General features: G+C 51.9%; 2 protein-coding genes across 3 annotated transcripts in view; both read left to right on the plus strand.

Annotated features, from left to right (window-relative positions):
• SPINT2 (serine peptidase inhibitor, Kunitz type 2) overlaps nucleotides 1–2323 on the plus strand; it is a 31772-nt gene extending 29449 nt beyond the window's left edge. The window contains exons 5-7 of the mRNA XM_004776247.3: nucleotides 255–416; nucleotides 746–784; nucleotides 2020–2323. Coding sequence (XP_004776304.1) covers nucleotides 255–416; nucleotides 746–784; nucleotides 2020–2186 — 368 coding nt within the window. The 3' untranslated portion in view covers nucleotides 2187–2323. The remainder of the gene's footprint in view (nucleotides 1–254; nucleotides 417–745; nucleotides 785–2019) is intronic.
• A 9110-nt stretch (nucleotides 2324–11433) lies between these two features.
• On the plus strand, nucleotides 11434–12422 carry CUNH19orf33 (chromosome unknown C19orf33 homolog). 2 transcript variants are annotated; one of them, XM_004776246.3, is made up of 4 exons: nucleotides 11623–11769; nucleotides 11883–11989; nucleotides 12088–12162; nucleotides 12276–12422. In XM_004776246.3, the coding sequence occupies exons 1-4, from the start codon at nucleotides 11748–11750 to the stop codon at nucleotides 12384–12386; spliced, it is 315 nt and encodes a 104-aa protein (XP_004776303.1). In that variant the 5' UTR covers nucleotides 11623–11747; the 3' UTR covers nucleotides 12387–12422. The 2 variants fall into 2 exon arrangements, with proteins under 2 accessions (XP_012903184.1, XP_004776303.1); XM_013047730.2 differs by lacking the exon at nucleotides 11883–11989 and having other exon boundaries at nucleotides 11434–11769.
• Nucleotides 12423–12489: the final 67 nt, after the last annotated feature.

Genomic DNA, 12489 nt, shown 5'->3' on the forward strand with positions numbered 1-12489 from the left:
GCAGTCCCTAGAACGGTGCCTGACATAGAGTGATCTCCTTACTGATAGGAGTTTGGCTGTAAAGAGAAAGATTCCCCCAAAACATGGAGGACTGTCAAGTGGGCCAGACTGGCCCTTTCTGTAATTTACAAGTTCCTTTGGCAGAGAGCTGTTTCTGTGTTGGCGGGTAGCAGTGTGACTGTTCAGGAACATTCCAGCTCCGCTTCACATCTGAGCTCTGCTAACTCGTACTCTTTGGGTTGTGTCGTTCCCAGAATACTGCACTGCCAAAGCAGTCACTGGGCCTTGCCGCGCGTCTTTCCCACGCTGGTACTTTGATGCAGAGAAGAACTCTTGCGACAGCTTCATCTACGGAGGGTGCCGGGGCAATAAAAATAGCTACCTCTCTGAGGAGGAGTGCATGCACCACTGCCTTGGTGAGCCTGCCTGATTCCTAAATGCAAGAGACAGTGGTTTGTGGACGAGGTCCTTGAGAGGACATGTCCCTGTCCCTAAAAGAAGACCTCAGCAGTGCTGCCATTTGGACGCTACCATTCTCTGGCTCCCTTGTGGGGAAGAGATGGGCTTTGGGCCCAGCTGTTGCACAGATGTGTCCTAGGTCCCCACCAGGATAGTAAAGCCTCAGAACCTCAAAAGAGCTGGAAGAAATCCCTCAGAAAGAGCCTCCTGTGAATCCCTGGTTGGTGGTAGCTCTGGAGGGCAGGAGGACCGTGAGCTGACCTTGGCGTTATGTGTTCTTTTCCAGGCAAGCAGTTGTATCCTTTCCTCCCCCGTGGCTCTAAAGGTAAGAGGCCTCCAGCCCTCTTCCACCTGCCTGCCCTGACTAAGCTCAGCTGTGTTTTTGCAGGCTCCTGTTGTCTCTGACACATAATCCTTCACTGTAAACCCCTTTTGGGTTGAAAGCCCTGTTTTTGCATGAGAACAGTCAGGCAGCTTGAAACATACAGTGGATGTTTGTCCCGGCAGGTATTATAATAAATGGGGCAGGGGAGCTGGAGGAAGGCAGTCTCCCGGGGTGTGACAGGAGGACAAGTCCTACTGTTGGGCTTATGCCTTCTGCTGCACATAGGCCTCAGGCTGTCTCTAGGTTTGGAGGGAACTTAGCTGCTGAGGGGTGTGCTGAGTTGCTCGTGGGTGACAGGAAGTTGGAGAGCCCTTACTGTGTGTGGGCCGAGCGAGGCAGGGCCAATGCTGTTGTCCCCAAGCAGGCTGGTCTGACAAGACCCCGGGCCGCCTCTCGCTTTTGTTTCGGATTTGCCTGAGTCATGGATGATGGTGTTTGCACAAGGACCGGCCACACTGGTTTGGCCTCTTTACACCTGTTTTCCTGTTCAGGAGCCCAGACCTGGCCTGCATGTCTGCTCTGTTCTAGACGAGCGAAGCTGGAATCTGGGTTGCCAGGCACAGGGCAGAAAGCAGCCCAGCCATGGAGGGTTGCGGGTGGAGAAGGAACAGCCCTTGTCCATTCGGTAGCCACACGGCTTCACGTGGGAGAGGGAGCCAGGGCACTGGCACAGCAGGCCACATTCTTAGCTGCAGCCCCACCTGAAGGAAGGCATCTTAGCTGATGCCTACACAAGCTGTGCTGTATGAACACAAACCTCGGTGTTTTATGTTTACACACAAGCCAGAGGTATGTGCTTTTTACATCCTGGTACCCATTTGGAGGATTTGGATTCCTGTACGATTTGCCCCCGAGAGGTGGAAGTACAGAGTGGAAGTGGGATTTTTTTTGTTCAGAAAGAGAGAACACACACAGCCACTGGGTACACCTAACACGGCACCTCCTTTTCTCAGTTACCTCCTCCTCAGGACTGTAGACTCCCTGAGGACTCCTCAGGCAGGCGGTGTCCTTCCTCCAGACCCCCTCTGGGGCTGGGGTCCAGGGAGGTCTGGCACAGCAGCTGCTGGTCCTTGCCCTGAGCCTGCGTGCACGAGTCCTGCTGCCCCCTGTGCGGCTGCGCGCTGGCTGTGCTTCTTCTTGCCCTTCTGGTTCTGAAGCCTTTCTCTGCTCCCCAGTGGTGGTCCTGGTGGGGCTCTTCGTGATGGTCCTGATCGTCTTGCTGGGCGCCTCTGTGGTCTGCCTGATCCGGGTGGCCCGGAGGAACCAGGAGCGCACCCTCCGCACCGTCTGGAGCACTGGGGATGACAAGGAGCACCTGGTGAAGAACACCTACGTCCTGTGAAGGCCCTGCCAGCAAGAGGCTGCCCTTCCTTGGGCCTCCCTGCGGATGGCGAAAACCTGGGGAGGGAGGGGAGACAAGTGTAGCGTGTGTGTATGTGCTTTTTAAAATAGAGTGATTGGTTTGTGCTTTTATGATCATTAGGGCTTTGGGTCTGTTTGTTACTCCAGAAGGTGAGGGGGCTTTTCTCCTGGCTGGGTCTGCTTTGAGAACCTTCTTGGAGGAGGGCTCTGCCTCACACTGCATGTGGTCTGGCCCCAGGTCAGAGTCGGCTGCTCTTCACTTTAGTTTTCTGCTCCAGGTCTTAGTTTTCTGGCATTACGTGGAATCCTGTAATGTCCTTTCCCACCGCAAAAGCAATGTCTTCATGGTTTCCTTTGTTTGATGTATGTGTTTTTGTTTTGTTTTGTTTTTGTAAACAGTAAGTTTTTTTTAAAAATTAGGATTCTGAAAGGAAGAGAAAAAAATGTACAAGTTTAATAAAAAGGGTCTTCCCTTTTAAAATAAATTTCAGCAAGTGCTTGCTTTCTTTGTAGGATTGCTGATTTAAACTCTACCAGAATTAACATAGAGTACTATGTAAGATGTCCCATTCTAGAAATGGCCTCCTTAAAAAAAATATATCTCTTCCAAATCTTCTTGAATGAAATACATCTTGCATCTCCACTGAGTGCCCATAAAGATTCACCAAACAACACCTGCGATAATCTCTGGCATTTCCTTCTGTCACTTTTGAAAAATTCTAGCCATACCCCACTCTGTTGGTTTTTGTTTTTCTTTGTTTTGTTTTTTAAATAATGACCTACTATAGACTAACCCACACCTTGAGACACTGCCTGTGAGGGCACAGGAGGACCGGACTGAGGGTGTGTCCTGGCCAGGGGAAAACTCAGACCTTTCTGAGACTGGAGTGGCTTTGACCCAAATCACTTTGGCATCCATGATTGTCATGTTTCTCCGTGGCTCTGCAGCCTTTCTCGGGTCTCCCATGTGCTTCTGCGGTGAAATGGGGACAGGGTACCACCACCTGGCTGAATTCGGCCTCCAGGCTTGGCCCCCATTCTGCTGCCTGCCTGTGGGTGTTCCCGCCCTGACTCTAAACTCTGGAGGCTCTTCCTTTCTTCCTCCTCCATTGTCCGCACGCATAGTCCCGAACGTGGAGCAGTGTTGGGGGAACCCATGGGGTCAGGCAGGTGGCCTGGGGCTTCCACTTGCACAGGTGACTCAGGAAGCTGAGCAAGGCCTCCTTCCCTTTGCTCTTACTAGAAATCCCCTCAGGCCAGAAAGCTCACGTTCTGTGCACTGGGGGAGAGACTTGCACCCCATAGGGCTTAGACCTCTGTTCCAGAGGCAGGTTGTACAAATACCTTACGTCCTCCTTTGTAGCCTTCCTCATTTGCGGAGATGTTGCTCGGGGATTCTGGCCCTCTCCCTGCCAAGCTTTCTAGGCAGTCTGGCCATCTAGCCTCAGAGGATGGTGAGCAGATGAAACCTGCCTGCTGTATCCCAGATAGATGAGGACCCAGCTCTGGGAGAGCCTCTGGTCCCAGGAAGGACTGGGAAGAGACTCCACCCACCATTCCAGGTGTGCAGCAGGGAGCAGGTCACTCAACTTCTTTGAACCCCCAGTTTCCTCACCTGTACTCTGGGTGTGTGAGGGTTACATGAAATCATAGGCATTGGGTGGCGCAAGGGAAGTGCTCTGCAAGCCTCCTTTAGAGAGCTGGTGTCCACCTCTGCCTGCCTGCCTGTCTCCTTATTCCTCCTTGGTAGCTTATTCCTCCTTTATACCCATGCTGCCACCCTCAAGCTTCCTACAGGGGACTTCAAGCCCAGTGATGCCTCTGGCTGAGCAGGGGGCCTTTCTCCACCTATTCTAGCAAGACTGGTCTCTCCCTTAGTTGTGTGGAAGATAAAAAGTAGATTTTATTTTTATTTACTTAGTTTTTAAATATTTTGTGTATTAGAGCAGAGCAAGGGAGAGTACAAGGCAGGGGGCAGAGGGAGTAGGAGAAGCAGACTCCCCACTGAGCAGGGAGCCTGATGCGGGGCTCGAACCCAGGACCCTCGGACTATGACCTGAGCTGAAAGCAAATGCTTAACTGACTGAGCCACATAGGTGTCCCTTATTTTTTTAAAGATTTTATTAAATTATCTCTATACCCAATGTGGGTCTCAAACTCACAGCCCCCAAATTAGAGAGTCATGTGCACCTCTGGACTGAGCCAGGCAGGCACCCCTGTGTTTAGATTTTAAAAGAAGCTGTTGGAAATCACTTTGTATTGTAGGAAGATCAAGACCACCCAGACCGTTGAACTTTCAGGTTTTTCGTAGTGTCCTTTCATGTTTCCCATGCAGAAGTCGTCATACTGACTCACTTTTGCCAAATGTGTCCCATTTGTTTTACGGAATGGGAGGCCCCATGGTCCCCTTGCTCCTGGCCGATGGACTACGCTGGACCTGCGGCCCCTGCTTGGCTGGCCAGTGCTGTCTCAGCCATTGAGATGGGCCGTGGGGCTGCTGTCCAGCCTGGGCAGCCGACTCCAGCCACGGCACTGTGGCCCTTGAAATGAAACCAGGACTATCTGGACTTTCTGGACCATTTACAGACTAATAGTGGTGCACTTGTTGGAAAGACTGCCTAACAGTGGGCCAGTAGCCAAGGTGTTCAGTGGCCATTTCACAGTCTTTGTCATCCCTAGGCTATTGGTATCACCAGGCGGTGGAATGGATTTTTTTTTTTTTTTAAGATTTTGTTATTTATTAATTTGACAGAGATCACAAGTAGAGAGGCAGGCAGTGGGGGCGGGGGCAGGCTTCCTGCTGAGCAGAGAGCCCGATGTGGGGTTCGATCCCAGGACCCTGGGATCATGACCTGAGCCGAAGGCAGAGGCTTAACCCACTGAGCCACCCAGGTGCCCCGGTGGAATGGATTTTTAAAAAGTCACTCAGCAAAGACCTGTCACCGTTCCCTCCTGCTCCATACACTTGAGTGAGGAGTTTGTTCACCGACTGTGGCTGCCACTAGAACGGGGTGATTTCTAGGCCATCTCCTGGGTAAAGATCAGGTCAGAGGGATTGGGAGTTACAGAAATTATTTTGAAAATTTGGGATTCTTTCCTCCTCATCGGCGCGTAAGATGCATCTTTCTCCCCTCCAGCGTCAAGCCCAGGCCCACATGATTGGTGCACCTTCTGGGTGGCCGGCCGACCAGAGGGGGCCCTCAAGAACTGAAGTGAATTTTGAAGAGTCTGCCTGGATTCTTTCTTGGACTGCCTGGTCCTAATCGCAAAGGCAGTGACTGACCACCTGGTCGTTGAGTGCCCTCCTCACCGAGTCTCCTTGCAGTGTTCCACACGGTGTGTGGAACTGTGTAAACACACCAGCTGCGTTCACACAGGATCCTTCCAAACAAAAGGTTCTGGGGGTGAGTCGGTGATAGGAGAGGGGCAACCCTACTTACTGGGATGGAAAGCCCTTGGGGGAGGGAACCCCTCAGATCCAAATGGTAGGCGGTGCATCCAGTGCCTGTCCTCTAGATCCAGCACCACCATCTGCCAGTCACCTGGTCCCCTGAGCCCTGTGCTGGGCAGCGACATGCCTGGGCCCAGATGATCGTGCAGTGCCTGATGCCTTCAGTGGCAGCCCCTGAATGTAGGCCCCACCCTAGATAAGGACAGACACCTGGACCTGCATGGCCTTGCTCCAGTCTGGCTGATGACAGAATCACACTTGGGAGGCCCAAGCAGCCTCAGCCTCTGCCAGTGTCCTGTGGTGGTGGTCCAAATCAGGCTTAACAGATCCTCCCCTGGAGTGCACTGTGCCCCAGGATTTGTGTTCGCACGTGGGAATGAATGAGCCACAACATCTCCCCATTGGGCAGGAGGGTTGCTGTGGGGCCTTGTAATTATTAGGACACCAAAGAGCTGCAAGTCGGTGTGAAGTCCCTTGTGTGGGTCCTAATGGGAGATAGACTGGTCTCCGACTACATCCTGGCTGGCTGAAGTATGCCCTCTCCTTCAAGGCTGAAAACCTCCAGGATCCTGGACAGAAGGTTGGCCTATCCGCAGGACTTGCTGCTGCTTGCAGTCCTGTTCGTAGGTCACTTTAAATAAATGTGTGAGAGAAACTGAATAAATTCGCTCTTGGGCTGTTAGATTAATCTTAGTGGCATACTTGTGAAAATTTACCAGGAGGCAGGAAAGATGGACTGTTGGAAGAGACAGGTCTCTGGGGGTTGTGTCTCACACTGCTACAAGGCCTCCTGGGCAGGCCAGGAGTGTGTGACCCTGACAGCTGTTTACCTGGGCCATTTCTCAAAGTTGGGTCTGCAGTGAGCACCTTGAGGGATGCCGGAACGGCTCCTAGGACAAGGGGCAGGCTTGCCAGCCGCTTACTGTCAAGTAGCAGGTTCCCCCAGCTCACGTCCTGCTCCTGGGGTACCACCCATTGCCCCCCACGGGGCCAGGGAAACCAACACACGCTAATGTTCAGGCTGCTTGTTGCAAGTAATAAGGCTTTTTCCCTCTGATCCAGGAAGTTCCAGCTTCTGCCAGCATTTTGAAAAGTTAGGGGCTAACTTGTTAGCTTGCAAATAGAGTGAAAGCAAATCCCAGACACAACAGTCAGCTGGGCGGTGGCCAAGCTCGGCTTTCCCCGGCCAGGCTGTCCACCTCTTGGCCCTTCCCAAAGCGTGGTCCATTAAGATGTTGTGATCATTACTGTTCCAGAATGTCCAGGGCCAGGGCAGCACTTTGGTCTTGTGGGAAAGGAAACTGAGTCCCTGTATACTGTGTACTTAAAAGTCTCCATCTCCTGGGATGTGGTTAAATTCAAAGAAAACATCCCAGTCCCAGGATTATGTTTATAGGACCAGGGCACTCCGTTCATGTAAACTTCAGGAAAGAGAAGAAGCAGGCCTTGTGCAAGTTGCTTTTCCAGGGAGCCGTGGCGGTTGACTGAGCGCAGCACATGCGTGCAGGGATGTGTCCCAGTGGCCTACTCCTTGGTCCTACTCCACCTTGGCTTCCCTAGCCACTTAAGTTGGCATCTGGCAGTTTTTAACTAAACTGCAGTGATTTAAGTCCAAACTTCAGGGCTGGGATGAGCCTCCTGAGAGGGTCTGCTGGTGAAATGCTAGAGAAAGGGGGAGCTGATCTAGGGAAGGGCAGCATTGCAGGCAAGTTGGGAACACAAGTCCCTTTCTCCTACAGGGGAGAAGGCATTGCTTATACCCTTAACACTGAGTCCTGTTGGGCAGAAATGAGGAAACAAGCAGAGGAGGCAGAGCCATTAGAGGTCAGGGGCAGGCTGGCCTGGGGCCTGCGCCCTTTAGCGTTCTAGGGGAGTACTGAATGGCAGGGGCTGTTTTCCCAAGAGCATAAGGCTGTGTTAGGCCCTCAGCCCTGCTTTTCATCGAGCTTTTGGGTTCAGCTTCCCAGCTTTAATCTGGCCTCCATCTGGAAGTCTTCTGGGTTAGAGCCAGGGAATGAGGGTATTTTCACTGCCGCCAAGAGGGAGTCATGACGGACAGGCTCCTGTGTCCATTTTCCCTTTCCTCCTTTCTTTAAAGAAGTCCCCAGATTTTTGTGAGATATGTGGCAGCCCAACTTGGAGCTGTATTCTCTGAGCCTCCCCTGCTGCTAGATGTGACCTTGTGTCTGATGGGGCCAGAGGGACAGGTGCTGCTTCTGGGTGTGGCCCTTGAAAGGGACTGGTGTGCCCTCCACTTGCCCTTTCCCTTACCATGAATCTGATGGTGGTGGCCAGTGTCCCTCTCTGTTCTGGCCACACCCAGGAAGGATGCAGAACAACTAGAGATCGTCTGGGTCCCTGGATTATTTTATGGGAGAGAAAAGTACAGCTATTTTGTTAAGGCTCTTTCTTGTCTCTTGTAAGAGTGGCCACATCCTAACCATGATGCAGGAGTGAGGTGGGAAGGGGAATGTGGAGGATCAGGCCATGCCCTTCTCTGGGCCCATTCACCCTCCCCACAGTCTTAGCCAAGTGGTAAGGAGCTACTTTGTCTTAGGTCTGGAAGGTCTCCCACTACCGATCTGCAGTCTACTAGGCCAGCGTCCTTGGAGACGAGACCATTTTACTTGAGGCTCAACTGCCTCATACAGAACATGGGATCCTACTGCCAGGTTCACAGGTAAGCATATGAGATTGTGTTTGTGAATAATAAAACCTCATATTTGCTGAGCATCCATTTTCCCTTGTGCTGGGCAGGCTCCAAAAACAACCATACTTCATGAAGTAAGTCTGCCATTTTACAGAGGACAAAACTGTGGTGCACACTAGTTGACTTACTTAGCCTAGGGCAGTAAGGGGTAGAATGAGGGTTCACCTTGAGCAGACTGACCTCTGTAACACAAACTCCTAGGCACTCTGTGCTTGCTCTACCTTGCCATTACATTAGCAGAGGTCCTGGCATCAGGTAACCTCACCAGTTCACCAAATGATAGTACCAAATTCTGAGTCACACTGTTCTGGGTGCTGAGCAAAGTGGAAAAGGTCCCTAACCCTCATGGAATTTGTTTTGCTTGGGAAAACACTTCTCATATACTGCATCCAGTTATGCATAAAGCCATAATCATTGTTCATTACCACTTCTTATTTGGAGGAGTAAAGATCAAAGGCCTTTGATGTACTAGTCCCCCAACTCTCCACCACTACCATCCTTCCTCCTCTCCTGTGTCTTTCCCTCCATTCTCACTGCCGCTGGGAAGTCCTTGCAGTTCATCACTCATGCAGTTCATCACATTCCCAGCTTAGGACCTTTGCACTTGCTATTCCTGCTGCCTAGAACACTTCCTCCATGTGTTTGCATGGTTTATCTCCTCATCTTCAGATATTTTTTTTAAGAGAATCTTTCTTTTTAAAAGATTGTATTTATTTGAGAGAGAGCACAAGAGGGGAGAGCAGGAGAGGGAGGGAGAAGCAGACTCCCCGCTGAGCAGGGAGCCCGATGGGCTCGATCCCGGGACTCTGGGATCATACAACCAGAGCTGAAGGCAGATGCCCAGATGACTGAGGCACCCAGGCACCCCTCATCTTCAGATCTTTATTCAAAAAAGACTTGAGTGAAGCTTTCCTTGGTAACTCTTACCTAAAATCCAATCTCTCTCCCACATACCATGTAGTTATTACCTAGCCCCCTTTCTTGCTGTATTTCTCTACTTAGCACATATTACTTATGCCTCAAGCATAAGTTACATAAAACTCACCCATTTTATTTTATTATTTTTTTTATTAAGATTTTATTTATTTGACAGAGAGAGAGAGATCACAAGTAGGCAGAGAGAGAGGGGGAAGCAGGCTCCCTGCTGAGCAGAGAGCCTGATGTGGGACTCGATCCCAGGACCCTGAGATCATGACCTGAGCCGAAGGCAGTGGTTTAATCTGCTGAGCCACCTAGGCGCCCCAAAACTCACCCATTTTAAATGTATACTTCAGGGGTTTCTAATAATTTTTTTCCAAGATTTACTTATTTTTAGAGAAGTTGGAGGGAGGGGCAAAGGGAGAGGAAGAGAGAAACTTGTGCAGACTCCTTGCTGAGCATGGAGCCCAACATGGGGCTTGATCCCACCACACACAGATCATGACCTGAGCCTAAACCAAGAGTGGGACACTTAACTGACTGCGTCACCCAGGCACCCCAGTTTTTAATCATTTTTACCAAGTGGTGGAATTACTACCATAAATCAGTTTTCAAACATGTTTTCATCCTCCACAATTAGCTCTCATGCTCAGAGTTAATCCCCCTTTCCCGTGCAGCTCCCAGCACCCCGTGACCTGCTGCCTCAGTAACCCTTCTCTGAACACTCGATGTGAATGCTGGCCAACAACAGTATGTGGTCCTTTAGGCCTGGGTGCTTGTGCCCCGGCAGAACATTTCTGCATGATGCAGTACATGTCAGTGCACTCCTTTGTTTGGTGGAGTAGAGTCCTGTTAGGTATTCACATTTTGAATATCCATTTACCAACTCATAGAAATTTTCATTTCTTGTTTTCAACATTCTGTACATTTTACACCTTGTTTCCCCCACTAGAGTATCAAGTCCTGCGTGGCTGGGCTTTTGCTAGTTTTGTTAACCTCTGTATCCTCAGCACCCGAGCTGTGCCAGGCACAAAATAGGTACTCAGCAAATACATGCTGAAGAAATTGACGATAAAGATAACTTTTATTGCCTTTAAGGGCTAAGCTGGTCATCAAGCAGGGGAAAGAGGTCGAAGTGACAGGCCGTGGGGAGCCAGCAGTTAGGGCAGGCCTCTCTGAGGAATATGCTTTGGAGCAGAGACCTGAGTGCATGGGTTCTCATCATCCCCAGGCCCCAGCTGTCACTCTGCCTGCCTGGGTCCCACCAGTGTGGCGGCCCAGCTGCTGGTGGCAAGCTGGCCTCACAGCAAGGGGAGGGGATGGCTCAGGCCTGCCCTCCCCAACCCCTCCCAGCAGCCTGACTGGCACAGCCCAGCTTGGGGAGCCCTCCAGGGAGAGCCACAGGGGCCAGAGCCTTGGACTTGAGCCACACTGTCTGGGTGTGAATCCCAGCTCTAGCCATTCATACTACACTGGCCCCTTGTCACCTTGTTTGGTCCCTCAGTGGTCTCATGGGTAAAATAGGGATAGTAACTAATACATACCTTCTAATTTAAAAAGCCTAAACATTATCTTACAAGCTGTGGATTCGTTTCTAGAACTGTGCGGAGCACGAATCCATGACAACAATCCCATAAGGAGGCTGCCATGTATGCGAATAAACTGAGGCACAGATGGGCAAAATGACTTTTCTGAGCTCATCCCACTACTGAGTGATACAGTGTCTTCAAATTCAGGAGGTCGGTTCCAAGTTCCCACACTTAACCCCTTCGGGCATAGCTTCTCACGAAGGCATCCGGTGTGGTTAAAGCGAGCTGTGGGGCGCCTGGGCGGTGCAGTGGCTTAAGGCTTTGCCTTCAGCTCAGGTCATGATCTCAGGGTCCTAGGATCAAGCCCAGCATCTGGCTTTCTGCTCAGCAGGGAGCCCGCTTCCCTGCCCCCACCTCTCTGCCTGACTCTGCCTATTTGTGATCTCTGTCAAATAAATAAATAAAATAAAATCTTAAAAAAAAAAAAAAAAGGAGCTATGGTGCGTGACACCCTTGGAACAGTGCCTGGCCCGCAGTTAAGTACAGAGTGTTAGCGTTACAATGGTACAGAGGGCCCTGGGAGGCGCCCTCTTATTTCTTCAAAAGCAGGCATCTGACCCTTTGGGGAAAGCAGATGACAGCTTCAGCCCTCTCCCCAGATATCTACAGCTGCCCACACAGCACCCCCCCTCACTGGCCAAGGCTCACCAGGTGGAAATTTAGCAATCAACTGTCCACCCACCCCATTTCCCACAGAAAAAAATGCTGGGTGGTGCTGGGGAGGGGCTATGAGTCAAGGCTAAGGACTCTGACCCAGGTTGGGTGGGGCTCCTCAGAAGTCCCTGGACAGGCAGTTCCCGCTGCTCCTCCCCTCGTCCTTCCCCCTGCCCTCCGGGCACTGGCGGTTCTCCCCACAGACCTCCTCTCACCACCATGGAGTTCGATTTGGCCGCAGGTGAGCTGGGAAATGGGGCATTTGAGACGCAGGGAGCCAGGCTAAAACCCAGCAACCTCCTCCAAGGGCGCATGCGCAGCACCTGCACCAACCCACCCAACTTCTCTCCACAGCCCTAGACTCCAAGAAGCCTCAGGGGACGGGCCAGGGGGGAGACCATAAACACGGCCCCCACAAAGTTCAGGGCGCGTCAGAGACAGGGGCGGCTGACAAACCAAGGGTAAGTCACCTTAGGACCAGGCACATCCCTCCTAGGATGAAGGGGACAGCGGCGGGGTCAGGGGTCCCGGTCTCACTGCCTCGCCTCCCAACTGGCAGGGCCACGGTCACCGCAGTTCCTCGGACTCCAGTAGCAGCAGCGGCAGCTCCAGCGACTCGGACATGGAAGGAAAGGTAAGAGGCTCCCCGCAAGCAGGCGCCCCAAGTGAGGGGAGAGTCCCGGACAGTCGTCTCACCGTCCTAACCTTGGCTCTCCCCTTCCATCTCCTCCACTCTCGGCCCCACAGCCTCACGCGGCCGCCTCGCAAGGACACGAAAGCACGCCGGCCAAGGTCAAGAAGCCCAAGGTGAAAAAGAAGAAGCAAAAGAAAGGGAAGGCGAAGGAGACTTCTCACTGACCGGCCCGGTGAAGTCTCATTAAACCTTTTCTCGGCTCTCGGGTAGCCTTCTGGTCGCCAAGCTGGGTACCGGCCCCGCCCCGCCCGTCCCCCTTCTCGGGGC

Source organism: Mustela putorius, unplaced genomic scaffold, assembly GCF_011764305.1.
Source record: "Mustela putorius furo isolate JIRA1106 unplaced genomic scaffold, ASM1176430v1.1 tig00000196_pilon_pilon_pilon, whole genome shotgun sequence".
NCBI classification, from domain to species: domain Eukaryota; kingdom Metazoa; phylum Chordata; class Mammalia; order Carnivora; family Mustelidae; genus Mustela; species Mustela putorius.